Source organism: Stigmatopora argus, chromosome 20, assembly GCF_051989625.1.
Source record: "Stigmatopora argus isolate UIUO_Sarg chromosome 20, RoL_Sarg_1.0, whole genome shotgun sequence".
Lineage (NCBI taxonomy): Eukaryota > Metazoa > Chordata > Actinopteri > Syngnathiformes > Syngnathidae > Stigmatopora > Stigmatopora argus.
The window spans coordinates 6,593,916-6,620,613 of record NC_135406.1 but is presented as its reverse complement, the minus strand read 5'-3'; the positions used below and the strand labels follow the sequence as shown (position 1 = coordinate 6,620,613).

Here is a 26,698-nt window from a genome sequence, read left to right as displayed (position 1 = left end):
GGCGACCAATCGACCATGTACCCAGTGCGTGTGCGGTCGATTGGTCGCCGGTCTTTTGGTCACCGGTCTTTTGGGCGCGGTCTTTAGGTCGCCCGGAAGTTTGGTCGTCGTCTTTTGGGTCGCCGGTCTTTTTTGTGGCCGGTCTTTTGGTCGCTTATCAAACAAATAAAAGTATTAGTATACTTTTAGTTAGACAGTATTTTGATCGTTTCAACAGTATTTAGACTCTAAATACTGTAAATACTGTTGAAACGATCTAAATATCTAATATCAAAATATCAATATGAGCACTCATTTAACACATAAAAAAGAGCACTCATTTAACACATCGGCTGCTGCCATTGACTGTCATAGGCGTCCAATGAACCTTCATTCTCTCTGGGAGAACTTGCAATGTTGAAATACTTTAGATTAGATGGTCATTTTTATCAAACAAATAAAAGTATTAGTATACTTTTAGCCCGGAACTTTGACATTAAAATAAAAGGCAATAAGTAAAATTAATTTATTAAAAAGAAGACAAAGCAAATTCAAAAACTTAAAAATTCTATCAATCTCTGGGAGAAATAAGAGCACTCATTTAACACATCAGCTGCTGCCATTGACTGTCATAGGCACCCATTAACACATTATTATTTTATTAACCAAATAAAAGTGGGGATTTGGATTAAATGTTCCGACATCCGGGTGCCACGCAAGATCTACATCCGGGTTACCACGAGGGATCTCCATTCTTCTCCGGGCGGCCAAGTACGCGACTACTCTCCATTCGGCGTGCAAGCAATCAGAGACGGACGAAAACGACCGCAAATTGACCGTAAGTAGCACTCTTTAATGAAAATGACCTGGACATTTTGTCACCCAATGTTAAAATCTATCAATTGCATGCCAATTGGTATTATATTTGTTCATATCCAAACGAGCGACGACGACTATCGAAACGGCCGCGCGCGCGAGAAAATACTGGAACCAAACCAAAAGACCGGCGACAAAGAGATCGGAGACCAATCGACCGTTTACCCCCCTCAACCCCCCCAATGTTAAAATCTGTCAGTTGCATGCCAATTGGGTGAACAAATTTGTTGATATCTATACGAGTGACGACAACTATCGAGACGGCCGCGCGCGCCTGTGCTCGCGAAAAGTTTATACTGAGTATATAAAAAATGTTGCATGCTAATTGGGGTAAAATATTTTCTCTTGCAGGCAATACAGAACAGTAGAGAAGCTGCATTGGACGAACACGGCAGATTTCCTTAATAAATACCCAGTAAAGCTTTTAGTAAGTGCAATATATATATATATATATATATATATATATATATATATATACACGTACATACATACATATATACATATATATATATATATATATATATATATATATATATATATATATATACGTACATACATACATATATACATATATATATATATATATACGTACATACATACATATATACATATATATATATATATATATATATATATATATATATATATATATATATATATATATATATATATATATATATACGTACATACATACATATATACAAATTGATCTATGATATATGTTGCAGGCCACGAGTATCAAACCCCTGTTAATATACAGACGCTCCCCTACTTACGAACATTCAACTTATGAACAACGGTACATACGAACATGTCTGCAAATTGCGTTTAAGTCCAAAAATGTTCGCAAGTCCAATTTTGTATTTCGCGTCTTTTTCGGAGTAGTACTTCTTTCCGCCGCTAATACCGACGCCTGGCGCTGTGAGAGCTCAGCTCACCCAGCATCTACCTTCTTCTTCGTTGCAATGCGGAAGTGCGTGAATGTATCTCCAGTGTGCAAAGAACCTTTTTCATTTGTATCATTAAATATCTCATGCATCCAATATTGAATATGGTTGGTAAAAAGCTAAAGGCTTCTATTGAGGGAGTTGCAAGGAAGAGGCAAGCCATTTCATTTGAAACGAGTGGCAATAATAACGAAGCTTGATGCGCGTCAGAAAGTGGTGAGCGTTGCACATTCAGTACCATTTATAAACAGAAAGATCGAGCAGCAGGACCCAAATATTGAACGTTGCACAAAGTTTGCAAATCAATTGAATGATGCCATACAGTGCTACTGCATCATTTATGATGAAAAAAAAGAAGAAAACTGTGCAATCGTCATTAGGTCGCTTCTTTTGGCCAGTTTCTAATACATAAATCTATCTCTCTCTCTACAGTACTGTACATATTCTCTCCATTTTATTAAATGTTTTTTTTTTTCAGTACAAACCAATGCGTGTTACTTATACAAGCCTTAAACATACAAATGCACTTATATAAACCTTCAATATACTTATATAGGCCTTAAACATAAATTATAATACAAAATATAGCTCTAAATCAACTTACAAACAAATTCAACTTATGAACAATCGCTCGGAACCAATTGCGTTCGTAAGTTGAGGAGTGTTGAGGAGTGTCTGTATATTGTTTGGCTTCACGTATTTTTCTTATAAATATGAAAACGTGTTAATATTAATAGGATAATAGTACGTATAACTAAGTGGCATATTCATTAATCCCGATACTCGTATCATCAATTGGCTTTTTGTATATTTAAATTTTAATACCGTTAAATCTGGCAAACACATTTACTGGTGTCTCTATATATTTTAACAGAGTTCATACCCGAATGGCTTTTCTCTAAATTAAATGATTTCGTTATTATCTTGGTTGTATTGATTGTATGAGTTTTTAAAACGAAATGACTGAAAAAGATCAGTTGGCTATAATTTTTCCATTGGAGAAAAGGTTTATAATTCACACAAAATTTCCACAATGTTTTGTATTTCTATTCTTTTTTTCCTTTCTCTTTTTTATGTTTTTCCCGTCTGAAGGCAAAATCTTCGCCGCTTGTTTATGACGTCATCGCCACTCGCGGGCTCGTCCATTTGCTGTCGAACGACGGCGCTTGCTATACTTTTGGAAAGCGATTTGCTTCTTTTTTTAATCACTTCTTAGCCGTATGACTAATCCAATAAAAAGTGTGCGAAATCCATACGAGACCACACAAAAAATCATTTAATCTCGAATCTTTTGGATGAACGTTGACATTTTTGGCGTTCTTAGCCTAGCCGAGTTTAGCTGCTAGCAAAGAGAGGAAACAAGATTCTTGAAATTAACGCTTCGTCTGGCAAGCAAATATCAAGCCCGAAAATGTCAGGTGAGTTAACTTTTCCTGGTTTTTGATGGGAATATGTGACAAATCCCATTTTTTCATCAGTTCCTACTATGTTGCAAAATGTACGCAAAATACACAATTCGAGCAGGGGACCCCCAAAACACACCCCCACGGAGAACATGACGCCATCAAGTCTCGAAGGTTTGCAAAAGGTGCTTTTCTTTTTTAATCGTATTCTATTTTAGCCACTTTTTGTGTTTAATCGCTCTCCCAATTAAACGTTTCTTAAAGACTATTCCTTCAAATATATAAAGTATTAATTATAGAGCTATAGTGTTCTTTACCAACTCATTCTTTGACAGCAGTTTGATGATTTTAAAAGTTCTGTAATAAAGATGAAACAACTCGTTTCTTACACTACGAAAAGTAAATAATAAAACCTGCAGGCGTCTTTATTTCTCAAAATTTACCTTCAAACCAAAAGTTGCTGTAATATGAAATAAATAAAATAATCAACTGAAGACATCAACATTTGCAAGCAGATTATTTTCAGCCTCACAAAAAGAAACAATGTAAATTAACCTCACGCATGTCCATTAAAAAATAAAAGAAAAAGTTGGATGTACTTAACCCATTTTAACCCAAAATAACAAGTTTTAGATTTTTGCAACGTTTCAAGAACATGACCATAAAATTAAAAAAAAGATAAAATATTTAAAATCTGAATTCACCACTATTTTGGCTTTAAATTCTGTAGTGGATGATTGGATTCAACCTGAAAGGTGACTTTTCTGGCATATATCTTTGCAAAAATAATCTACCATAATGTGATAATAAACGTGTAAAAGTAAGAAAAAAAAGTTTCCCAATTTTTGACTGCATGTAGCGACACGTATTATCTTTGTATTTTGCAGGTTTCAGAGAATATCTTGGTCCTGATGGGCAAGACTTTGTTGGCCTTAAAGAGCTCCCCCAAATCAAAGAGGAAGAGCCAGAGTTCCCTCAACAACAAATGGGAGACGAGCAACTTCCAATCAAAAGGGAGGAAGATCATTTCACCTGGTCACTTGGTGAGTTCGTGAAGAGGGAAGATGTTCTGGGCATGGCCGGCGAAGGTGCGGAGCCTGTAAATGCCTCAGGATGGCCCCAAATTAAAGAGGAGGAGCCAGAGTTCCCTCAACAGTGCAAAAGAGAAGAGCAACCTCCAACCAAAAACGAGGAATGTGTCAAATGGTCAACTGGTGAGCCTTTCAAGAGTGAAGATGATCTGGGCGTGGCCAACAGAGGGGCGGAGCTTCTAAGTGGCAGCTCAACAGAAGGATGGCGAGCAGAAAATTTAATTGCTCCTTTATCAGATGACAACGACTTGCTTTTTGACGATGATGATGTTGAAGATGTTAAGAAAAATCCCAGTGGCGACAAATTCTGCAAATGCTTTCAGTGTGGGAAAACTTTTGGGAAAAAATCTTCTTTGAAAACACATATGAGGAGCCACACTGGGGAGAAACCCTTATGTTCAGTTTGTGGTAAAACATTTACACACAAGGGAACATTTAAAAGACACACAAGAACCCACACTGGTGAAAAACCATTTTCGTGTTCAGTTTGTGGTCAAAGTTTCACACGGAAGGGAATCTTAATTAGTCATGCAATAACACACACAGGTGAAAAGCCATTTTCGTGTTCAGTTTGTGGTCAAAGATTCACACGGAAGGGAATCTTAATTAGTCATGCAAGAACACACACAGGTGAAAAGCCATTTTCGTGTTCAGTTTGTGGTCAAACATTCACACAGAAGGGAAGCTTAATTAATCACACAAAAACCCACACTGGTGAAAAACAATTTTTGTGTTCAGTTTGTGGTCAAAGATTCACACGGAAGGGAAATTTTAAAAGACACACAAGAACCCACACGGGTGACAAACCATTTTCATGCTCAGTTTGTGGTCAAACATTCACACAGAAGGGACACTTAATTAGTCATGCAAGAAGCCACACTGATGAAAAAACATTTTCATGTTCAGTTTGCTGTAAAACATTTACACACAAGGGAACATTTAAAATGCACACAAGAACCCACACAGGTGAAAAACCATTTGTGTGCTCAGTTTGCGGTAAAGCCTGTCCCCTAAAGCACAACTTAGAAGACCACACAAGAACCCACACTGGCGAAAAAACATTTTCCTGCTCAGTTTGTGGTCAAAAATTCACACGGAAGGGAAACTTAATTAATCATGCAAGAACACACGGGTGAAAAACCATTTGCGTGCTCAGTTTGTGGTAAAAGATTTACAGAGTAGGGAAATTTAGAAATACACACAAGAACACAGACTGGTGAAAAACCATTTTCGTGCTCAGTTTGTGGTCAAAGATTCACACAGAAGAGAAACTTAAATAGTCATGCAAGAACACACACAGGTGAAAATCAATTTTCATGTTCAGTTTGCGGTAAAGCCTTTTCTCAAAAGAAAGATTTACAAAGACACACACTGGCAAAAAAACATTTTCCTGTTTGTGGTCGAAAATTTTCCCAAAGGAAAGCTTAAAAGAACACTTATTAACCCACACTGGAGAACAATGTCTTCCTGCTCAGTCTGTGGCCACAGATTCGCTACAACCGCCCAATTAAAAAGCTACACAATTGAAAAACCTGAAAAAAAGACTTAACAACCCGCACAGGAGAAAAGCCCTTTTTTGCTCAATTTGTGGTAGGAATATCTTAAAAACACAATTACCCACATCCGTCAGAAACCCTTTTTCTGCTCAGCTTCTTGCCAGAGATTTAGTCGTAAGGATAGACTTAAAAGACACAAATGTGTTGTGATAAGCATTGGGCAATGACGGCTTTGCTTGCGTTATCAATTTCTGTATGAAAGATCATTGTAATCGCAGTATAATTGTATTTTGCATTCTGAAAATCTTGTTTACACTTTTTAATGTGTAATATCGATCCACACTATTCAAATACAGTAATACCTTAAGATACGATCTTATTGCGGGATTGAGCTAGTATGTCAATTTACTCGTATCTCAAGTCAATTCTTCCCATAGAAATGAACAAAATACAAATTAATCTGTTTCCATCCTAAAAAAAACACCAACATTTGTTCTAATTTACTACCGACTCACAATTGGGAACCATCTGGTATGCTCAAATCTCAAATTTGTCTCGTATGTTGGAACACTTGTAAGTCAAGGTATTACTGTATAAGAAAATTGAGTTTCGTTGAAGATTTTATTTAATTTACTATCTAAATAATATGGAAAATATCGTCACAGTTAAAGACATGGCTAAGAAATTTGAAAATTTGCAGTTTTTGTCTATTGAATTTGCAAGCAAATCCAATAAGAATATTGAGTGTTATTCAAACATGATACATTTGAATGAAAATGATTGATATATTGAATCTAGGATCTAAGAAACATTATAAGAAATATGGTGTGAAAGATAATGAATTTGCTCAAAATAAATAAATAAGTCGTACAATGTCCTTATACTTTTGTCATATTATAAGATGAATCATGATTTTAAACCGAGACCAGAACCAGAACATGCTCTCAAAGTGTATGAAACTAGAATGCAATTAAAAACTTGTTGTTGTTAATATTTGAAATAGATGACAAAAAGAAAAATGGACTAAATGTAATGAAATAAAAATGAATTTTCCTATTTGACTATTTTCTGTTCCCTTTTCACAATGAATTTTAGGCCGTACCTGACATGTTTCGCGGTATCACTAACGCCTTCATGAGAATATCAAGGCATTTCAAAAAAACAATGCGTTTTTTATCAAATTCCGATCTTGTGAAAATGATGCGATCAGGCCCGATTTCCGAGCTGATTTTTGATCAGTAGGAATCCCTCAGAAGAAAATGAGAAAGGAGAAGTTTTACCGAATTAATAATTTTCAAGAACAAATTTTCACAGCAATGGTAACACTTGGAAGTGGGGTAGTTTGCTTCTACCAAAAAGAACTGATGTTTGTAGCAGAGAATGGTTTCGATCCATTGACCTCTGGGTTATGGGCCCAGCACGCTTCCGCTGCGCCACTCTGCTTCTTCTGACATATCACTTCACACTTTACAAGGTAACTCACAAAACTAATCAATCACATTGAAGCAGATATACTGAGAGCACGTGGGTATTCCCACCGGCTGACGGAGCTCCTGAGGACCACCAGCGCAAGAACCTCGGTCTCGGCCGGGGACTGGCATAGCCTTGGTTAGTCCTGCTATTCACAGAGTCATCCATTACGCATTTAAAAATTTCCATTACAATAAAAAAGGCGGTACGAGACATTCGGCCCAGGGATTTACAAAATAATATACCATGTTGAATTTAAACATGCACTTAAGCTAATAATACCCCACCGACGAATCATTACCTTATCATGGTGGTGGGGTTTGTCAGTCCCAGTGACCCTTGGAGCTATGTTGTCCGGAGCCTTGAACCCCGGGGTAGGGTTATCCATGGCAAACTGGTCTGATGCGAGGGATCAGACAAAGAATGGCTCAGAAGACCTCTTATGATGAGCAACATTATTGGACGACATCTTCCCTCACCGGGACGCGGGTCACCAGGGCCCCACTCTGGAGCCAGGCCCGGAGGAGGGGAGCGATGGCAAGCGCCTGGTAGCCAGGCCTTGACCCATGGGGCCCGGCCGGGCACAGCCCGGAGAGGCGACGTGGGTTCCCCCTCACATGGGCTCACCACCTGTGAGAGGGGCCAAAGAAGGCGATCCCCGGCTGCAGAAACTATCTCTTGGGGTGTGGAATGTCACCTCTCTGGTTGGGAAAGAGCCTGAGCGTGAGGTTGAGAAATTCCGGCTCGACATAGTTTGGCTCAGCACTACACAGCTTGGGTTCCGGTACCACCCCTCTTGAGGGGGCTTGGACACTCTTCCAGCATCCCTCCATCTTCGGGTGGGGGGACGGCACCTGATTGTTGTTTGTGTGCATGCACTAAAAAGCAGTTCAGAGTACCTACCCCTTTAGGAATCCTTGGAGGGGGTGCTGGAGAGTGCTCCTTATGGGGACTCCCTTGTTCTGCTGGGGGACTTCAATGCTGATGTGAGACCTCGAGGGAGTGATTGGGAAGAACGGCCCCCCTGATCGAAACCCGAGTGGTGTTCTATTGTTGGATTTCTGCGCTCGTAGTGGATTTTTTCATTGATAATACGGTTCCAGACTCTGGGTTAAAAGTTCTCTTTATATTTTTTTTCTGAACATAATCACCTACCGGAAATGTATCTTGATGAAAATATCTGGAAAAATTCAAATCTGGTGCTGTGGTTTTTGCTTGTTTAAGCATGTGCTGCTCCCGCTCTGACAAAGAAGTGGGTTGTATTTGAAGGAGTTCTTCAATTCGACAGTCATCACTGACATTATAGATCGCTGACCAGAATGTCAGATGGTTGCTGTTTGACATAGCTTTCGCGAAAATGTATAAACTACCAATTCAGATGATCACGCTAGATCAAAATGATACATTTCAAACAATTTTCAAGTGTGATTTCTGGATTTTTCTTTTTAAGGTGGACCTGCACCTACGATGAAAATGTCAGAACACCATGATTTCTAAGTGGGAGAACTTGCAATATAGCTGGGTGTTCAAATACTTATATTGAACTCACTGAACAAGGTTATAAAGACACAATAGGATGCTATTTGTATTGAAAGAAACTTTCATCATGGCCAATAGTGGATGCATGGATACTGTGCTGTCTAACTTAAAAATGTGTTATTTCTCTTTGAAGCAAACTTTTGATAAATTATAAAGACACGAATGCCCCACCCAAAACATGGCCCAAACACAAAACTTTACCTCAATCAAAAATCAGTTTTAAACAGTGAAAAATAGTGCTTGAGTGCATTTGTTTTAATCTCAGCTATGATTTTGCATTCAAATATTTTTTTTTCTTTGATTGAAGAGTTTTTTTTTATTATAGTGAGGTTATGAATTGTTTGAATGCACAGCAATATTTTGATTGAGGATTTTTTTTATTGAATAAGACAATAATGACACAAATAGAATCACAAATGTACCTCCATTAATGTAGTTTAACAATATACTCACGATGAAAAAACTATCCAGAATTATCAGAGAAGAGTTTTTTTTTCAATGATCCACAAACTGGTTCTTTTTAATTCTGCTGGGCAAAATACCACCCACCTACTACTTCATGTTTGGCAACTAGCACATATTAGACTACTGTAGCACCATCTTTGCAGTGATGGTGAACGACTGTTGAAGGAAGAGCACTCTGTCTTCCTTCTCAGGTTCAATTAATTTCGGATGTGGAAGATGTTGGGTGTCCAAATACAGGCTGGAGGCGATGAACAGTGACTTCGAAGCTTTTATTACAGAATATTCTAAGCACAGGTGAAACACAGGAAAAGCTGTCGTCCACAAATGCGCCGAGACAGACAACTTACATTCATTCACCTTTATTCTCTCAAAAGGTTGTTACCGAAACCGAACAGGGATGGGATTTTCCCCTACTTCATTGAGTAAGCTATTTGTTATGAACCGGCAAATAGAAGATTGACAATGTTGCAAGTGTTCAAGGACACATCTGGCTACAGGACAGAGCTCTACTAAGGAGAAGCTCTTTAAGTTGCTTGTTTGTGCCTTGGAGGAGAGTCTTGGAGTTGTGGAAGCTGGAACTCTGGACGATAATCGGGACTGCAAAAGAATGAGAGTCCATCTGGAAAGTGTAGATTTAGACCGTCTGGGCTGCATTTGATGACAGGACACATCTTGATAAGAAGGTGCCAGCCCATCAAGTTGACAGCGCACTTTGATGAAGGAATGAGTTAGAGTTTGTGAGTAGCACTTGGTGGCTACCGGGGAAGTTAAAGGCAGGATGACCTCTTCACCCTTGTCTCTTTATTTCTGCGTGCATTTGGGAATGCCTATTGGTGAACCTATCATACCACTACTAGGATACAAGACAATCCTCTGTGAAATTCTTGCAAGAGAGAATCGAACCGACTTGTCTCTGTCTAGGTTCAAAGGACGTCTCAGCTCTCAAGGGAGGGGTGAGAAAATAGGAGTGAGAAGTCAATAAAGGACCCTAGTTACAATACAAGTTTTAGCTCTCAAAACAAATGAAGGTCATGTAGAGCCGAAGGTTCTTCTCCAAATTCCAGCAGTCCAAGAGGATTCGACCATCCTGTTGTTTGGTCTAACTAAGGAGCAAAGCATTTACTCCGTTGCAAGCAGATGTACTAAAATGACTTTTCTAATGTAAATAAGCTAAGTAAAGCAAAAATAAAAATTTAGTTACATTTCTACCAATTATCCCCTTCAACATCAAAGATAAAAACAATTTACCATTAATTTCAGACAAAGTTACTGTATTTTCACACCTGGAGAAAGAAAACAATCTTTTATATATTAATTTGTCAAATTGTTCAAATTAATGTATTCATTTTCCTCTTAGTTTTAAATTTTAGCAAATAACGCTTCTCTTTTTTGTCACTTTTGAATTTGGAAGGCTGATTTTGTCAACAAAAAGACCCAAAAAGTATTTTTCACCAAAAAGAGCTTTATTGGAACTACCAAAAAGATGACACGTTGAATCGGTTTAAAAACGTGATTCATCTTATAATATGACAAAAGTATAAGGACGTTGTAGTACTTATTTTGAGCAAATTCATTGTCTTTCACACCATATTTCTACTGTTTCTTAGATCCTAGATTCAATATATCAAATATTTTCATTAAAATGTATCATGTTTGAATAACACTCAATATTCTTATTGGATTTGCTAGCAAATTCAATAGACAAAAACTGCAATTTTTCAAATTTCTTAGGCATGTCTTTAACTGTGAAGACATATTTTCCATATTTTTACATCACATTATTGATTATTTACTTTGTAATTTCCTAATTTAGGCTCTACTATTACGGATAGAATTTTGAAGTAAATAAAATCTTCAGACACTCAATTTTCTTATACAGTAATACCTTGACACACAAGTGTTCCAACAGACGAGACAAATTTGAGATATGAGCATACCAGATGTTTCCCAATTGTGAGTCGGTAGTAAATTAGAACAATTTTTTGTGTTTTTTTTTAGGATGGAAACGGATTAATTTGTATTTTGTTCATTTCTATGGGAAGAATTGACTTGAGATACGAGTAAATTGACAGACTAGCTCAATCCCGCAATAAGATCGTATCTTAAGGTATTACTGTATTTGAATAGTGTGGATCGATATTACACATTAAAAAGTGTAAACAAGATTTTCAAAATGCAAAATACTATTATACTTTGATTACAATGATCTTTCATACAGAAATTGAAAAAGCAAGCAAAGCCGTCATTGGCCGCTCACTGATTATCACAACACATTTGCGCCTTTCAAATCTATCCTTACGACTAAATCTCTGGCAAGAATCTGAGCAGGAAAAGGGTTTCTGACCAATGTGAGTAATTGTGTTTTTAAGATATTCCTGCCACAAATTGAGCAAAAAAGGGCTTTTCTACTGTGCGGGTTGTTAAGTCTTCTTTTCAGGTTTTTCAATTGTGTAGCTTTTTAATTGGGCTTTTGTAGCGAATCTGTGGCCACAGACTGAGCAGGAAAACATTGTTCTCCAGTGTGGGTTAATTCGTGTTCTTTTAAGCTTCTCCTTTGGGAAAATGTTCGACCACAAACTGAGCAGGAAAATGGTTTTTCACCTGTGTGGGTTCTTTTGTGGGTTTTTAAGTTTCCCTTCTGTGTGAATGTTTGACCACAAACTGAGCAGGAAAATGTTTTTTTGCCAGTGTGGGTTCTTCTGTGTCTTTGCAAGTCTTGCTTTTGAGAAAAGGCTTTACCGCAAACTGAACACGAAAATGGTTTTTCACCAGTGTGGGTTCTTGCGTGGATTTTTAAGTTTCCCTTGTGTGTGAATGCTTGTCCACAAGCTGAGCAGGAAAATGGTTTTTCGCCTGTATGGGTTCTTGTGTGGATTTTTAAGTTCCCCTTGTGTGTGAATGCTTGACCACAAACTGAGCAGGAAAATGGTTTGTCACCCGTGTGTGTTCTTGCATGACTAATTAAGTGATCCTTCCGTGTGAATGTTTGACCACAAACTGAACACGAAAATGTTTTTTCACCAGTGTGGGTTCTTGCGTGACGACTTAAGTTTCCCTTCTGTGTGAATGTTTGACCACAAACTGAACACGAAAATGGTTTTTCACTAGTGTGGGTTCTTGTGTGGCCTTCTAAGTGGTGCTTTAGAGAAAAGGCTTTACCGCAAACTGAACACGAAAATGGTTTTTCACCAGTGTGGGTTCTTGTGTGCCTTTTTAAGTTTCCCTTGTCTGTGAATCCTTGACCACAAACTGAACATGAAAATGGTTTTTCACCTGTGTGTTTTGCTGCATGACTAATTAAGTGTCCCTTCTGTGTGAAGGTCTGACCACAAATTGAACACGAAAATGGTTTTTCACCAGTGTGGGTTCTTGTGTGCATTTTAAATTTTCCCTTGTGTGTAAATGTTTTACCACAAACTGTACATGATAAGGGTTTCTCCCCAGTGTGGCTCCTCATATGCGTTTTCAAAGAAGACTTTTCCCCAAAGGTTTTCCCACACTGAAAGCATTTGCAGAGTTTGTCGCCACTGGGATTTTTCTTAACATCTTCAACATCAATAGTTGACCATTTGACACATTCGTTTTTGATTGGAGGTTGCTCTTCTCTTTTGCACTGTTGAGAGAACTCTGGCTCCTCCGCTTTAATTTGGGGCCATGCTGAGGCGTTTGCAGGCTCCGCCCCTCCGCTGGCCACGCCCAGAACATCTTCACCCTTGAAAGGCTCATCAGTTGACCATTTGACATATTCCTCGTTTTTGATTGGAGGTTGATCTTCTCTTTTGCACTGTTGAGAGAACTCTGGCTCCTCCTCCTCTTTAATTTGGAGCCATGCTGAGGCGTTTTCAGGCTCTGCCCCTTCGCTGGCCACGCCCAGATCATCCCACTTCACAGACTCACCAGGTGACCAGGTGACATAATCTTCCTCCTTTTTGATTGGAAGTTGCTCATCTCTCATTTTTTGTTGAGGGAACCCTGCAAAGACACGGAGATAAATGATTAAACATTTTCCAATTCAAATGACTGAATTTCTTGTTCACAGAAATGAAACAAAACAGAAGAGGGGGCCATACATTCATTTCGTCAGTGTTATGGCTGTCAGCCTGGGTATACATTATGTTGTAGGTTTTATTGTTTTTGTGTTTGGTTTTGATTTGCAGTTGCCTGGAGCTGTGGCGCCACACCTGTGGCGGAGCCCTGCCCAGGCCAACACAGCTGTGAAGACTTCCCACTTATCCCTCCTCCAATCACGGTCCACATCCTGACCTTACTTAAACCCTTCTATTTTTTAGTTCTGGGCTCGACTGTCTGGCATCCAGGTGATAAGGCGGTGGAGTCCTTACTTGCTTTAGAAGACACTTGTCTAAAGTTAAGTAAGTTGTGTTTGCCCCAGCTTGACCTTATTTGTGAGTACAGACGCTCCCCTACTTACGAACGAGTTAGGTTCCGAGCGATTGTTCATAAGTTGAATTTGTTTGTAAGTTGATTCAGTGCTATATTTTGTATTATAATTTATGTTTAAGTATAAGTATACTTAAATAACACGCATTGGTTTGTACTAAAAACATTTAATAAAATGGAGATAATATGTACAGTACTGTATAGAGAGAGAGAGATTTATGTATTAGAAACTGGCCGAAAGAAGCGATCTAACGACGATTGCACAGTTTTCTTCTTTTTTTCATCATAAATGATGCGGTAGCACTGTATGGCATCATTCAATTGATTTGCAAACTTTGTGCAACGTTCAATATTTGGGTCCTGCTGCTCGATCTTTCTGTTTATAAATGGTACTGACGGTCGAACGATTCAAGTTGTATGCCCGTGCAACGCTCACCACTCTCATGCGCATCAAGCTTTGTTATTATTGCCACTCGTTTCAAATGAAATGGCTTGCCTCTTCCTTGCACCTCCCTCACTAGAAGCCTTTTGCTTTTCACCAACCATATTGAATAATGGCTGCACGAGATATTTCATGATAAAAATGAAAAAGGTTCTTTGCGCACTGATACGTCACGCACTTAGGCAACTTACGCACTGCAACGTACTGGGCAGAGGAAGGTGGATGCTGGGTGAGCTGAGCGCGTATGTCGATATTCTCGTAACTCGAACGGACGTTTCCCATTGAAATGAACTAAAAACAAATTAATTTGTTCCAAACCTCTGAAAAAACACCAAAAACAGGATATTGGATTGGAAACAAATGTTTTATTTCTACTAATGGCCAGCTAGCTATTAACAAAGTAACACATAACTAGTGGTTTAATATTACTAAAATGTGTTTAATAGATCTAAAATTAGACGGATTTCGCGGAGGGTAGGGAGAGGGACATAGAGGGGGGCAAGCGTGGGAGACTTTTTGCACTGGTGAATAGTAATATAACAAACAAATTTAAATGAACTTGGATTATGATGCAGACACACTCAAAAATAAATTTAATCTAACCTTACACTAAACTTAATTCTAATTTTGTTTTACATTTTTATACCTTCTCCTGGCCAGGTTGGCTGTTTGCCCCGCCTACAACCTGACTTAGTATCGATGGGCTGTTTGCTGTTGTATTCCTTTCAAAATATTCCGAAAATGATGCACACAAATATCCTCACAATAAGATAATGCACGACCACTTGCCAACGAGAAGTAGTCTTGAATTAGCGATCGCTCCCCTAATGGGAGCTAACAGGTTAAGGGGGAAAAAAACTGAAAAAAATGCAACGCTCCGCTCAGTGCCCGCAGAGAACTTATAAAGAGGTAGTTGCGACCAGAGATATTACACGTGGAGTTGCAGGGGAGAGAGCCAGTGCCCCTGATATTCTTATGAGCAGCCAACGAGAAGTAATATACTATACTCCTCGTATTAGCGATCGCTCCGGCATTCGCGCTCAGTGATGGAAAAAACACTGAAAAAAATCCAACGCTCCGACCAGTTCTCGTACATATCTGTTATACACGAAAGAGATGCGGCAAAAAAGACAGTGCGCTCCAATGATAAACAGCCTCTCATGTCTTGGCCACCTGGCTTTCTCGCATCTCGAAATTTTTCTCGTATCTAGAGATAATTATTTGCTCGAAATTTTACTCGTATCTCGAAATGCTCGTATGTAGGGGTGCTCGTATGTAGAGGTACCACTGTACTGGGAATGTAAAATCTTATATACTTATATCGGCAGTGGTTAGGCTGGAAAGAAAGGATAAATACGCTGGTCGCTACACTAACGAAACTAGACTCAGGTGCCAACTTCTCCGAAAAGTAACAGAAACTCCGGGACACCGGACAACCTCCCTAAACTCTGGAAATCCCCCAAAAATGTCAAAGCAACTATTTCAGAAAAGTACCAAATTTCCAATTTAAATGCCTCGAAATTCACACCGTCGCTACGGCTTACGCACCTTACTTCTGCTTTTGATTCAACTGCACTCTAAAAAGGATGAATCCGGTAACATGAGTGCATTGTGAATCTTTTGAGTTACAAGTTCTGACAAATGATTTGTCTTGTGGGACTTAAGCGTGGCAATCGATCCGGAATCGATTGTACAAGCCGCACCCTTAAAATTGTTGAATTTTACAATTTCTCGCGTATAAGCCACCCCCTGATTCACAATTTTCACCTCCATATTTATAGGTTTGATCGGGAATACAAATGTTACTTTGAAGGGAAAATCTAAAGAAAAATCATCACAAGTGGTATTTCTGAGACACTGTATGAATCAAAAGCACATTATTAGAGTCAATATCATAAGGAAGTTAATACGTCTGTCTTTGTAAATGCAAAATATCAAATTATTCAATTTGAAAAAAGAAATAAGTCTATCTTGATGAGAACCTGAAGCTTTCTAATTAAAGAAATTACAATTTTCTTACCAGAAGTATAAGATGTTGTGGCAGCCATATTGCTTCCAATATCAAAATATGTCAATTCCTTCGATAGTATTTTAGAACCATTCAGGCCAGTAAGGTAAAACATTTCAAAACATCCCAGGCGGGTGGCAAGGTATATGGCTTCCGTGTGCTCGCAGCGCTTTTAACCCTCAGAAACTCTCTCAATACTCAAAGAAACAGCATATTAGAGCTATACAGAGGAAATGCCTGACGTGAATGACAACAGAATGAGGGTGGGAACGCTTGGAAAATGGATTGAAGCCATGGATCGAACAGCTTTGCTATTGGATTACTACTAGATTGCTGACAGATTGCTAACGGATGGCCAACATTGTAGTTCGGGCAGCCAGCGTCGCACGAGTAACATTTGGAATGAATTGTCGATGCTGAAATAACAGCGAGGAGAATCAAAGGCTTGGGAGTGATGCATGTCGCGAGTTACAATGGATTGTGGAGGACTGGGCTCAAATGTCGGCCGGCCAGCACTGTTCGAGCTTCCGCCAAAGCTGGAATCAAGTTCCAGGAATACACAACTCTTACTGACAGTGGAGCCTAGCATGTTAAATGCCAAACTCTTTACATCAGAGTTTACCTTTGACCTCAATAAAGCATTACCAAACTTAGTTTTGCTCGTGCTGTCTTTAAAAAGACATGCCAGTGCCAAGCCTAACATACGCTAGAAGCTAGCATAACATAGGTACGCTAGCGGCTAGCATAACATAGGTACGGTAGCGGCTACGTATACACAGGTACGCTACTCTAGTATCAAGCTAGCGCAGATATGGGCAAACTACGGCCCGCCGGCCATATTCGGCCCGTTAGGCCTTTTAATCCGGCCCGCCGACGTTGTCCAAATTATTTTATTTATATATATAGCTATAGCTATCTAGCTATCTATATATATATATCAGTGGCGGGCCGTCAGGGCCTTCAAGGCCTTCTCTGCTGGCCTAAGAAATATCTGAATCATATTATATTTTGTCCATCAATACTTATTATTCCAAATGGTCTGTTAGCTTCCTTTCATTGCTTTTCCCCCTGGTTGCACTGCTTCCAGATGTGTGTTTTCATATTGAAGCATTTAACCAATCACATTTCAGCCATTATTTGTTGCCAGATCAGATCTGCCTCAAAGCCTTCACAATCAGTTCTTGCGGCCTCTGCTGCATTAAACTAGACTGTTGCTTTTAACCAATCAGATTTCGAGTTGGCAACCCCACAATGATTTTTCATAGGCGTTGGCATTTTGCTGGCTGGGACATGTCATTGCTTTCACAAACTATGATTGGCTAGTAGGCAGGCCAAAGCAGCCAGAGATCGCAAACTCCACCCACATGGCCGACAGTGGCAAAAACAAATGAATTCTGTTGCAGATTTCTCTCACAAAGCTATTTTCCAGAAAAAAAATGGACATCATTAAGAAAGGGCGGTCAACTCCGAAGCTAGCAAGCCTGTTACAGCCGGGAATATGGTGTGTGCGGCACTTTCAGTGTGCTAACTTAGCTCCACAAGCAAATAGTATATTGTTGTTTTGATTTAATGCCATTTCCAAAACGGACTATGCCGGAAATATGACAGGACAGGCTCGATTTTCATCATTAGCTTCGATGGCAATAGGAAAGAAGGAAGAAAGAAAGGAGGATGGATATTGTGTAAAAAGGATTTTTGGTGAGTAAAATATGGCCATATTCCTAAATAATATTTCAATTGTGGGCCAAGTTCTGATATCTGAAAAGCTCCAGTGTTTGTATTTAAGCTCCAGTTTTTGTATTTAATCACAAAATGCTGCTAGGAAGTGGATTTTATCCCAGTTTAATTTTTGGCGTTTCACCATTGACGTCCATCGCTGTCTTTTCCCGGGAAAAATCACCCCCCTGGCCTGGTTGTAATGTCTCAAAAGCTCCAGTATTTGTATTCAATCCAAAAATTATGCTAGGGAGTGGATTTTACCAAATTTTAGTATTTTTGTGCATTTTTTGTCATTTCACGTATGGACGTATCGACGTTCATCGCTGTCTTTTTACCGGGGAAATGATACTCCGGGCCCGGATCTAATGTCTAAAAAGCTCCAGTATTTGTATTTAATCAATAAATGCTGTTTTCGGCTGGATTTTACCCCATTTTCGGGCAATGTTTGCCCGTACGCCATTGACCTTCATCGCTGTCTTTTCCCGGGAAAATCACCCCCTGGCCTGGTTTTAATGTCTGAAAAGCTCCAGTATTTGTATTTAATCATGAAATGCTGCTAGGAAGTGGATTTTACCCCCTTTTTGTGCATTAATTTATTGATTATTTTTTATGTGTTGCAGCTGTAGCTGCAGTAGAGGTTTTATAGCCATAAAATAGTTTTTGAGGGTTGGATTGATACGTTGAAGGCGCTACCAGAAAATGCACCGCCCGCCACTATATATATATATAAATTTATATATATATATATATATAAATAAAAGAAATATATATATATATATATATATATATATATATATATATATATATATATATATATATATATATATATATATATATATATATATATATATATATATATATATATATATATATATATACGGTCAAAATACAGGAAATCATTGACCTGCATGAGCAATTCTGCTGTCGGTTTTGTGATTTTGGAAAAATTAACAGCTGGTGTCATGCCCTTTCTCGCAAGACCCGGAAACGGTTCCACAGGAGTTGCAGTTGGAGGAGTTGCAGTTGGAACTGATTGATCTCCAGTGTGACAAGTTCAACTCCCTGAAAGTCTATGCGTTTTAGGCTTCATTAAGTGCAGCCAAATTTACAAACATCCAGAAGATGGCACAGAGGATTCTGGTGTTATTTGGCTCTACATGTGTGTGAACAGACCTTTAGTCTGATGAAAACCAAGAAAGCACCCTATAAATCCCAGATGAGTGATGAGTATGTTCATACTTTAGTCCTTTTTTTCTGTTTATGTTTCATATGTACTGTTAACGGATGCAGTTTTTAATATGTATCGTATCTTGTGCTGACCCGGCCCGCCTGTCAAATTTTTAAAGTCAATGTGGCCCCTGGACCGAAAAGTTTGCCCAACCCTGGGCTAGCGCCTTATCGGACGAGGCATCCAATGTATTGACAAAAAACAGAAAATATACCCGCAAATGAGACTGCGCCCTATCACACGGTGCGTTTTATAGGTGTGAAAATACGGTATGTATATTTTCTCAGAAACGTGTGCAACATTTTTTTTACAGCCTTGCAACATTTTGTTCAGATTGTTCAAGTCTTCAGTAATATCAGACAAAAATGCAAGGCCCGGTAGCCATTCCTGAGAATGTAATTCCAACACCGGGTTTCGTTTTTTTCTCCATGGACTGACTGATTCCTTCTTGTAGATCAAAGAAATGCCTCAGCACGGCCACTTGACTTGATTGTCTCACTTCAGTGTGGTATGGCTGGCTGCGGGTAGTGTTATTGCTGAGAAGTTTGTCAATTTGACGATGATTCAGACCACTGGATGGGATGAAGTTTACAGTGCGATCGACCACTCCCGTGATGGGATTAATTTTCAGGGGCTTGCAACACAAGGCCTTCTGGAGCAGAGTGCAGTGAAATATCCAGAAGCAATCTCCATTTAGTTGTTGTACTTTCTCTCTGTACTTCATCACAACACATGCTTTTTCCCGACTATGGATGAAGCGCTGTCTGTAACCAGGCTGACAACATGAGTCCTGTCCAATCCATCTCTGTCCAGTGCAGCAACAACAGAACCCCCAATGTTTTGACTTTTGTGGTGTCTATCATTGGCACCCACCAAGGATTAAACCGTCCATATCAGAACTGTGAGGCGGACACATTAACCACTCCTTCACAGTGCCATCTCTAATGTGTATATTGGGGTGGACTTTTACTTTCAATTATCCAAACATATATTGTGCGTGGGCAATGCACGGGTGGCCTGATTAAATGTCTGACATCCGAGCCTGAAAAAATCTCCCAGTTCGGACCTGATTGTGGGAAATCCTGGAGATGTGAACGCAGCCAAAGCCTTTGCAAATGCAATATATTGCGACCCCGTTAAATATATCATGAAGAAATATTAATTGTGTAACGTAAAGTATGAACGTACCTTCGAGTTTGTGAAGAACAACTTTAACTTGCTTCATTTTGCAAACAATGGAATGTTGATGAAAAGACAGATCCTCTTTCACGCCATAAAGTTCCTTCTGAAACTTTGCCGCAACCGGCGTCGTTCTCGCAGACATTTTTAACACTTTTGTGTGTTCGCTTGACGACGTACTGATGCAGACGACGTGTTCCTTTGTTAGCTGCCAGCTAGGCCAGGCTAAAGTACGACTCCCAAAACGGATTGAAGATAAACGGACTAACGTTCGAGTCCGCAAACTATTTAATGTTGAGCATGTTGTCGAGGTTTTGTTTCATTTAAGTTAAGTTAAATTGAGGAGAAACAAGAGGCGCACAAACACAAAGTTAAAACCCTAGCTATGCAGAAATGAACGCCCGAATCCCTTCTTCTTCTTCTTCCTCTTGAGGTTTTACGGTCGCTGGCAGCCAACATACTGGAGCATTGTCGCCCTCTACTGTCTCAATACGTCACATTGCCAAGTTCTCAATTCAGATTTTAGACAGAGGAGGGCGATAATGTTACATTTGGTCTCTAAATGCCACAGCGTGACACTAAATCGAAAAGCTGCATTTTGAGAAAAAGTTAGGTAAATGTTAAGAACATTTAAATGTTACATATGTGTTTGAGCTTATTGCAAGCAACAAATAACACATTTTAATATTAAAATATAAGGGTTTTAAGGTTATTTCAAAATTTACCACTGCACCATCACGGATCAGGAAGAGATTGCTTTACCTTTGTAAAATCCTTAGGTTTACTTTAATTAAGGTAGTATGGCAGAGCGGTCCAAGGCGCTGGAATTAGGCTCCAGTCTCTCAGGAGGCGTGGGTTCACATCCCACCACTGCCAATATGTCATGAGATATTAATGGTTCTTTAGTTGGAGTGCTTATGGCTTCTCACTAACCTGGAAACTAAAATGAGAAAACCACTGATGAGAGAGCTGAGTCCCAAACACACTAATAGGAGTGTCGAGTTTGCACACTACTGTGTCGCCGAGAGCACCTCTATTTTCGCTTAAATCATAATGATTTTTATGAGACTCATTTTTGCATATCCACGGTAGAACAATGTTGCTAAAGAATTCAGAGAATTTTTATATTTTAAGTGTGGTAATACTAAAGTAAATGCAGGCATTTTCAGGTATGCGGCCCAGTGGTGCAAGTGATAACCGTGTCGGTCTCACAGCTCTGGGGTCCTGGGTTCAAATCCAGATCATCTCCATCTGTGTGGAGTTTGCATGTTCTCCCTGGGCCTGCGTGGGTTTGAGTATGGGTGTGAGTGTGCATGGTTGTCCGTCTCCTTGTGCCCTGCGATCGGCTGGCCACCGATTCAGGATGTCCCCCGGCTTTGGCCTGGAGACAGCTGGGATTGGCACAAGCACCCCACACGATCTTATTGAGGACAAAGCGGTTCAGAAAAGGAGATGAGATTAGTTTCCCTGTTATCACACTAAACGTGTATCGTTGTAGTTTGTTGTATACGTAAATGTATGTTACTATTGACATCCGATGTGTGTTTCCACTATTTTAGGTTGAATTATCTGCGCCTGTTTAAGGAATATCGCTTATCGGCCTTTTGACTAAGATCAAGTGTGGTATCTGTTCTTATCTGTTTAATATCTGTCTCCTAAATGGGGATCAAATATTAAATTGATATTTGGGACTAGGTGATGGAATAGGAGCTTGATCCTTCCACTCCACGCATCATCCTTGTACTGCAGTATCTCCATGAGAGATGCAAACCCCTCTATTTGTCAAAATACATATACTAACTTTTGAAATTCCTGAGTTTAATGATTGAAACGACAGAAGCGAATCTTAAATGTCATATATTATTCATGAGGATGAGGGGTGATTTCAATTAACAAATTAAAGCCTTTCATTTGTAACAAAATCTAAGTTAAAAAAGACTGTATAAACATTCACATCTTATATAATAATATATCGGTTTGACGATCATCACTTTTGCCAGTACAGCTTGTGTTGGAGTAATCATTATTATAAATGTGTTTGCAATGCTTATTTAGGAATATAAAGCCTTATAATATACATGCTTACTATATTAATCAATATATTTGCTTATTAGGAATAGTAATGCTCATCCTAAATGTGTAACTATATTAAACAATATATATATATATATATATATATATATATATTGTTGATCGCTTTTATGTTAGAGTTAGAATTAATATGTGTTTTCAACGAAGGCAAACGCTTACTCCAAGGTCACTCTCCAGGACAGCTGGCTCCAGCTAGAGACTTAACAATTCACTGAGTCCTTGCTCCGAGGACTGATTACTGGAAGATACGCCTCAACCCTTTCCCCAGATACAAGTTCCAGGATCTACAAGGACTCTTAAACTACTTTGTTTACCTTATAATGAAAATATTATGCAATTCCTCACGCCATTGTTTGGGTGCCTTGTTCAACTTTTATGCTCACTTCGGCAATTCTCGCACTGTTGTTTTTCTAGATTACATAAACATGTTTTTCGAGTGTCGCGATTAAATACAATGATTCAGTTACTGCAATTCAGAATGCCTTGTGGACTGAGACGACGTCACAAGGTATCTCCTTCGAAGTTGTAAGCAGTTATGTTGAAAGATGTTTTTCCTTTTTTAATTAAATATTACTAATAATGATTTAAAAGGTTTGAATCATTATTCCAACAGCTTGTTTAAATGCCTGCTCAGCGTCGAGGTGCCACTCTTTTTGCTGTAATATGAAAGCAAAGCGCCACATTGACTACATTCAGCGAAACCAACGCAAGTTTCTGTAGCATATTCAACAATCAATTTGAAGCTTTTCCACACCTCACTTTTACCGGTGTATTTGTCATTTCACTTCTCCTGTCTGTAGTTTATCCTTAACTTCTTGCTCCCCCATATTGGGGATACCAGGTCAAAATAGATGCGGACTTGCGGACGGGAAGATTATTAAGAGGGCAGCCTTCACGTGACGTGCCAAAGCATGCTCTGGCTCTGCAACTCCTGTTTAATCCAAATTATTTATTTTTATCACAAGTATTGTTAGTTTAGTGAACACATCGTTTCATTATACCAGTGGCGGGCTGTCAGGGCCTTCAAGGCCTTCTCTGCTGGCCTAAGAAATATCTGAATCATATTATATTTTGTCCATCAATACTTATTATTCCAAATGGTCAGTTAGCTTCCTTTCATTGCTTTTCCCCCTGGTTGCACTGCTTCCAGATGTGTGTTTTCATACTGAAGCATTTAACCAATCACATTTCAGCCATTATTTGTTGCCAGATCAGATCTGTCTCAAAGCCTTCACAATCAGTTCTTGCGGGCTCTGCTGCATTAAACTAGACTGTTGCTTTTAACCAATCAGATTTCGAATTGGCAACCACACAATGATTTTTCATAGGCGTTGGCATTTTGCTGGCTGGGACATGTCATTGCTTTCACAAACTATGATTGGCTAGTAGGCGGGCCAAAGCAGCACCCGAGGCAGCCGAGATCGCAAACTCCACCCACTATGGCCGACAGAAGCAGAAGCAAAAACAAATTGATTCTGTTTGCTCACAAAGCTAGTTTCCAGACGGACTTTTCTAGAAGAAAAAAAATGAACATCATTAAGAAAAAGCGGTCAACTACAAAGCTAGCAAGCCTGTTACAGCCGGGAAAATGGTGTGTGGGGCACTTTCAGCGCGCTAACTTAGCTCCACAAGCAAATAGTATATTGTTGTGTTGATTTAATGCTATTTCCAAAACGGACTATGCCGGAAATATGACAGGACAGGCTCTACTTTCATCATTAGCTTCGATGGCGATAGGAAAGAAGGAAGAAAGAAAGGAGGATGGATATTGTGTAAAAAAGATTTTTGGTGAGTAAAATTACAAATATGGCTATATTCCTAAATAATATTTCAATTGTGGGCCAAGTTCTGATATCTGAAAAGCTCCAGTGTTTGTATTTAAGCTCCAGTGTTTGTATTTAATTACTAAATGCTGCTAGGAAGTGGATTTTACCCCATTTTAGTGCAATTTTTGCCGTTTTGCCATTGGCGTCCATCGCTGTCTTTTCCCGGGAAAAATCACCCCCCTGGCCTGGTTGTAATGTCTCAAAAGCTCCAGTATTTGTATTCAATCAATAAATGCTGCTAGGAAGTGGATTTTATCTAATTTTAGTGCATTTTTTGTCATTTCACGTATGGACGTATCGACATTCATCGCTGTCTTTTTACCGGGGAAATGATACTCCGGGCCCGGTTCTGATGTCTAAAAAGCTCCAGTATTTGTATTTAATCAATAATTGCTGTTTTCGGCTGGATTTTACCCCATTTTCGGGCAATGTTTGCCGGTACGCCATTGACGTTCATCGCTGTCTTTTCCCGAGAAAATCACCCCCTGGCCTGGTTTTAATGTCTGAAAAGCTCCAGTATTTGTATTTAATCATGAAATGCTGCTAGGAAGTGGATTTTACCCCATTTTTGTGCATTAATTTATTGATTATTTTTTATGTGTCGCAGCTGTAGTTGGAATAATGATTCAAACCTTTTAAATCATTATTAGTAATATTTAATTAAAAAAGGAAAAACATCTTTCAACAAATTCTGCTGACAACTTCGAAGGAGATGCCTTGTGACGCCATCTCAGTCCACAGTGCATTCTGACGAGCGGCATACTCTTCGGTCCATTTAGCGGCACATAACCAAAACATTCAAAGGTAATCTGATTTAAACAATTGCATACGCAAAAACAACTGTCTCAACTGTTTTGAACAATTGTATAAGCTCAACCGAATAACATCATGAAGGTTATAAAAACACTGTCACAACAATCTGTTTTTATCGGAACACCTGCGTAAGAATTTGCACAATAAGCAAAACAACGGCATTATTATTTGCACCAGTAAGCATAATAATTTCTTTATAAGGTAAACAAAGCAAAGCAGTTTAATGTAAACAAAGCAGTATTTTCAAATCTGCTGCTGGAGTCTTCGTCATAACATTTGGTAGAAGTGTCCGTAACGCCGTGACCTCTTTTCCTTCGCCCTTGAGGAGTCGACTGTGCAGGAAAAAAGTCCATCTTCCCATGACTTGATTTATAGCCTTACTACTTATTGAAAAATGCTTACAACACATATAGAATATTCCATAATAATTCTAACACAGCTGTAGCTGCAGTAGAGGTTTTATAGCCATAAAATAGTTTTTGAGGGTTGGATTGATACATTGAAGGCGCTACCAGAAAATGCACCGCCCGCCACTGCATTATACATTGTTATAAATATCTATTTAAAAAAAATAAAAAGTCAGTGAGAGAGACGGGCTCCATTTTGGATCATTTGGTTTAATTACTAATTTCACTACAACATTAAGTCCAACCCGTTTACACCCAAAGGATGCACGTATGCCCTGGATCATATTATATCACAATGCTCTCCAATCCCCTGGCTGCCTCATACAGGTGCTGAAACGTGATTGGCTGCATAATACAGCTTCTGCAATGTGATTGGCTGCTCAATGGATTGGAACCACGCACTAGTTTTTTGTGCTTTAGCCTGTATTAAACTACTATTGCGGATATAGACGTAGTTCGTTCTGTCAATTCTTCATCAATACACTCTTGCTTCTCTTCAAATCGCACAAATCTTTCGCCTTTTACTAAAGATTTATGTGGAGAGGAACAATAAGGTTTTCAATCAAATCTTTGATGCTCTGTGCTAGCAAAGCTTCCTGTTTCTGTCTCAACTAAATATGTAGTATTTAATATTAATCTGGGTTAAAGTTTTTTTCACACCATTTCACTGCTTGCATTTTTGCAGTGTTTACGTCCTCAAGCATCTGACTTTGTTCAATGAACGTAAAAGTAATATGTGCATGTTGATGTTAATTCCTGAGTGTTTTAATCTATATTATTCTGACGAGGCGGGTTTCAGGTGTCCGTTTCCCTTTTGAACTTTGTATTTAAAAAAAATACCGTCTAGTATTTGGTTTTCAATTTTCGAAGCATAATTTTGTTAGACATTATAAAAATGTGATTTGTAGAGAAGTGCTATTTTGTTCTAGTTGTATTTTGATTTGTGCCTTTGTTCAGACTTTTTTTGTTTAAAATCATTATCTCGACAAACTAAGAACAAAAAATTATCACACGATTTAAAATTATGACTAACCCCAATTAGCAGATTCATGCAATTTTTTAATGACTGCATTAATGTTCTGCACAACACTAGATGTTAGTAGCAAAGTGCATATCCGACCAAACAAAACAACAGGAACTGTGTGGGGGATGGGCTCCATCGTCAAGTAGGATACTCCAAACGAGCATAATTTGTTCCGGGACTGAGCTCGCATGTCGATATTCTCGTAACTCGAACGAACGTTTCCCATTGAAATGAACTAAAAACAAATTAATTTATTCCAAGCCTCTAAAAAAAACACCAAAAACAGGATATTGGATT

At 38.9% G+C, this 26,698-nt stretch overlaps 2 protein-coding genes and 2 non-coding genes across 7 annotated transcripts; 3 read left to right on the top strand and 1 right to left on the bottom strand.

Moving 5' to 3' along the window:
• The first annotated feature begins 321 nt into the window (after positions 1 to 321).
• On the top strand, positions 322 to 6,853 carry LOC144065920 (uncharacterized). Of its 4 annotated transcripts, none has more exons than XM_077589162.1 (3): positions 322 to 817; positions 1,207 to 1,282; positions 4,093 to 6,853. In XM_077589162.1, the coding sequence occupies exon 3, from the start codon at positions 4,191 to 4,193 to the stop codon at positions 5,430 to 5,432; it is 1,242 nt and encodes a 413-aa protein (XP_077445288.1). In that variant the 5' UTR covers positions 322 to 817; positions 1,207 to 1,282; positions 4,093 to 4,190; the 3' UTR covers positions 5,433 to 6,853. The 4 variants fall into 4 exon arrangements, with proteins under 4 accessions (XP_077445288.1, XP_077445290.1, XP_077445289.1 ...); XM_077589163.1 differs by lacking the exons at positions 322 to 817; positions 1,207 to 1,282 and adding exons at positions 2,925 to 3,220; positions 3,281 to 3,390; XM_077589164.1 differs by having other exon boundaries at positions 322 to 1,282.
• Positions 6,854 to 10,625: 3,772 nt separating this feature from the next.
• Positions 10,626 to 20,712, bottom strand: LOC144065905 (uncharacterized). Its single transcript, XM_077589142.1, has 2 exons — positions 20,250 to 20,712; positions 10,626 to 13,238 (listed from the first exon to the last, which is right to left on the bottom strand). Exons 1-2 carry the CDS (start codon positions 20,383 to 20,385, stop codon positions 11,725 to 11,727), a joined length of 1,650 nt encoding a protein of 549 aa, XP_077445268.1. The 5' UTR covers positions 20,386 to 20,712; the 3' UTR covers positions 10,626 to 11,724.
• Positions 20,713 to 21,828: 1,116 nt separating this feature from the next.
• Positions 21,829 to 22,014, top strand: LOC144066408 (U2 spliceosomal RNA). The gene has a single exon (XR_013297577.1). It is a non-coding gene; the product is annotated as a U2 spliceosomal RNA (small nuclear RNA).
• Positions 22,015 to 25,859: 3,845 nt separating this feature from the next.
• On the top strand, positions 25,860 to 25,971 carry LOC144066439 (U5 spliceosomal RNA). The gene has a single exon (XR_013297604.1). It is a non-coding gene; the product is annotated as a U5 spliceosomal RNA (small nuclear RNA).
• The last annotated feature ends 727 nt before the right edge of the window (positions 25,972 to 26,698 follow it).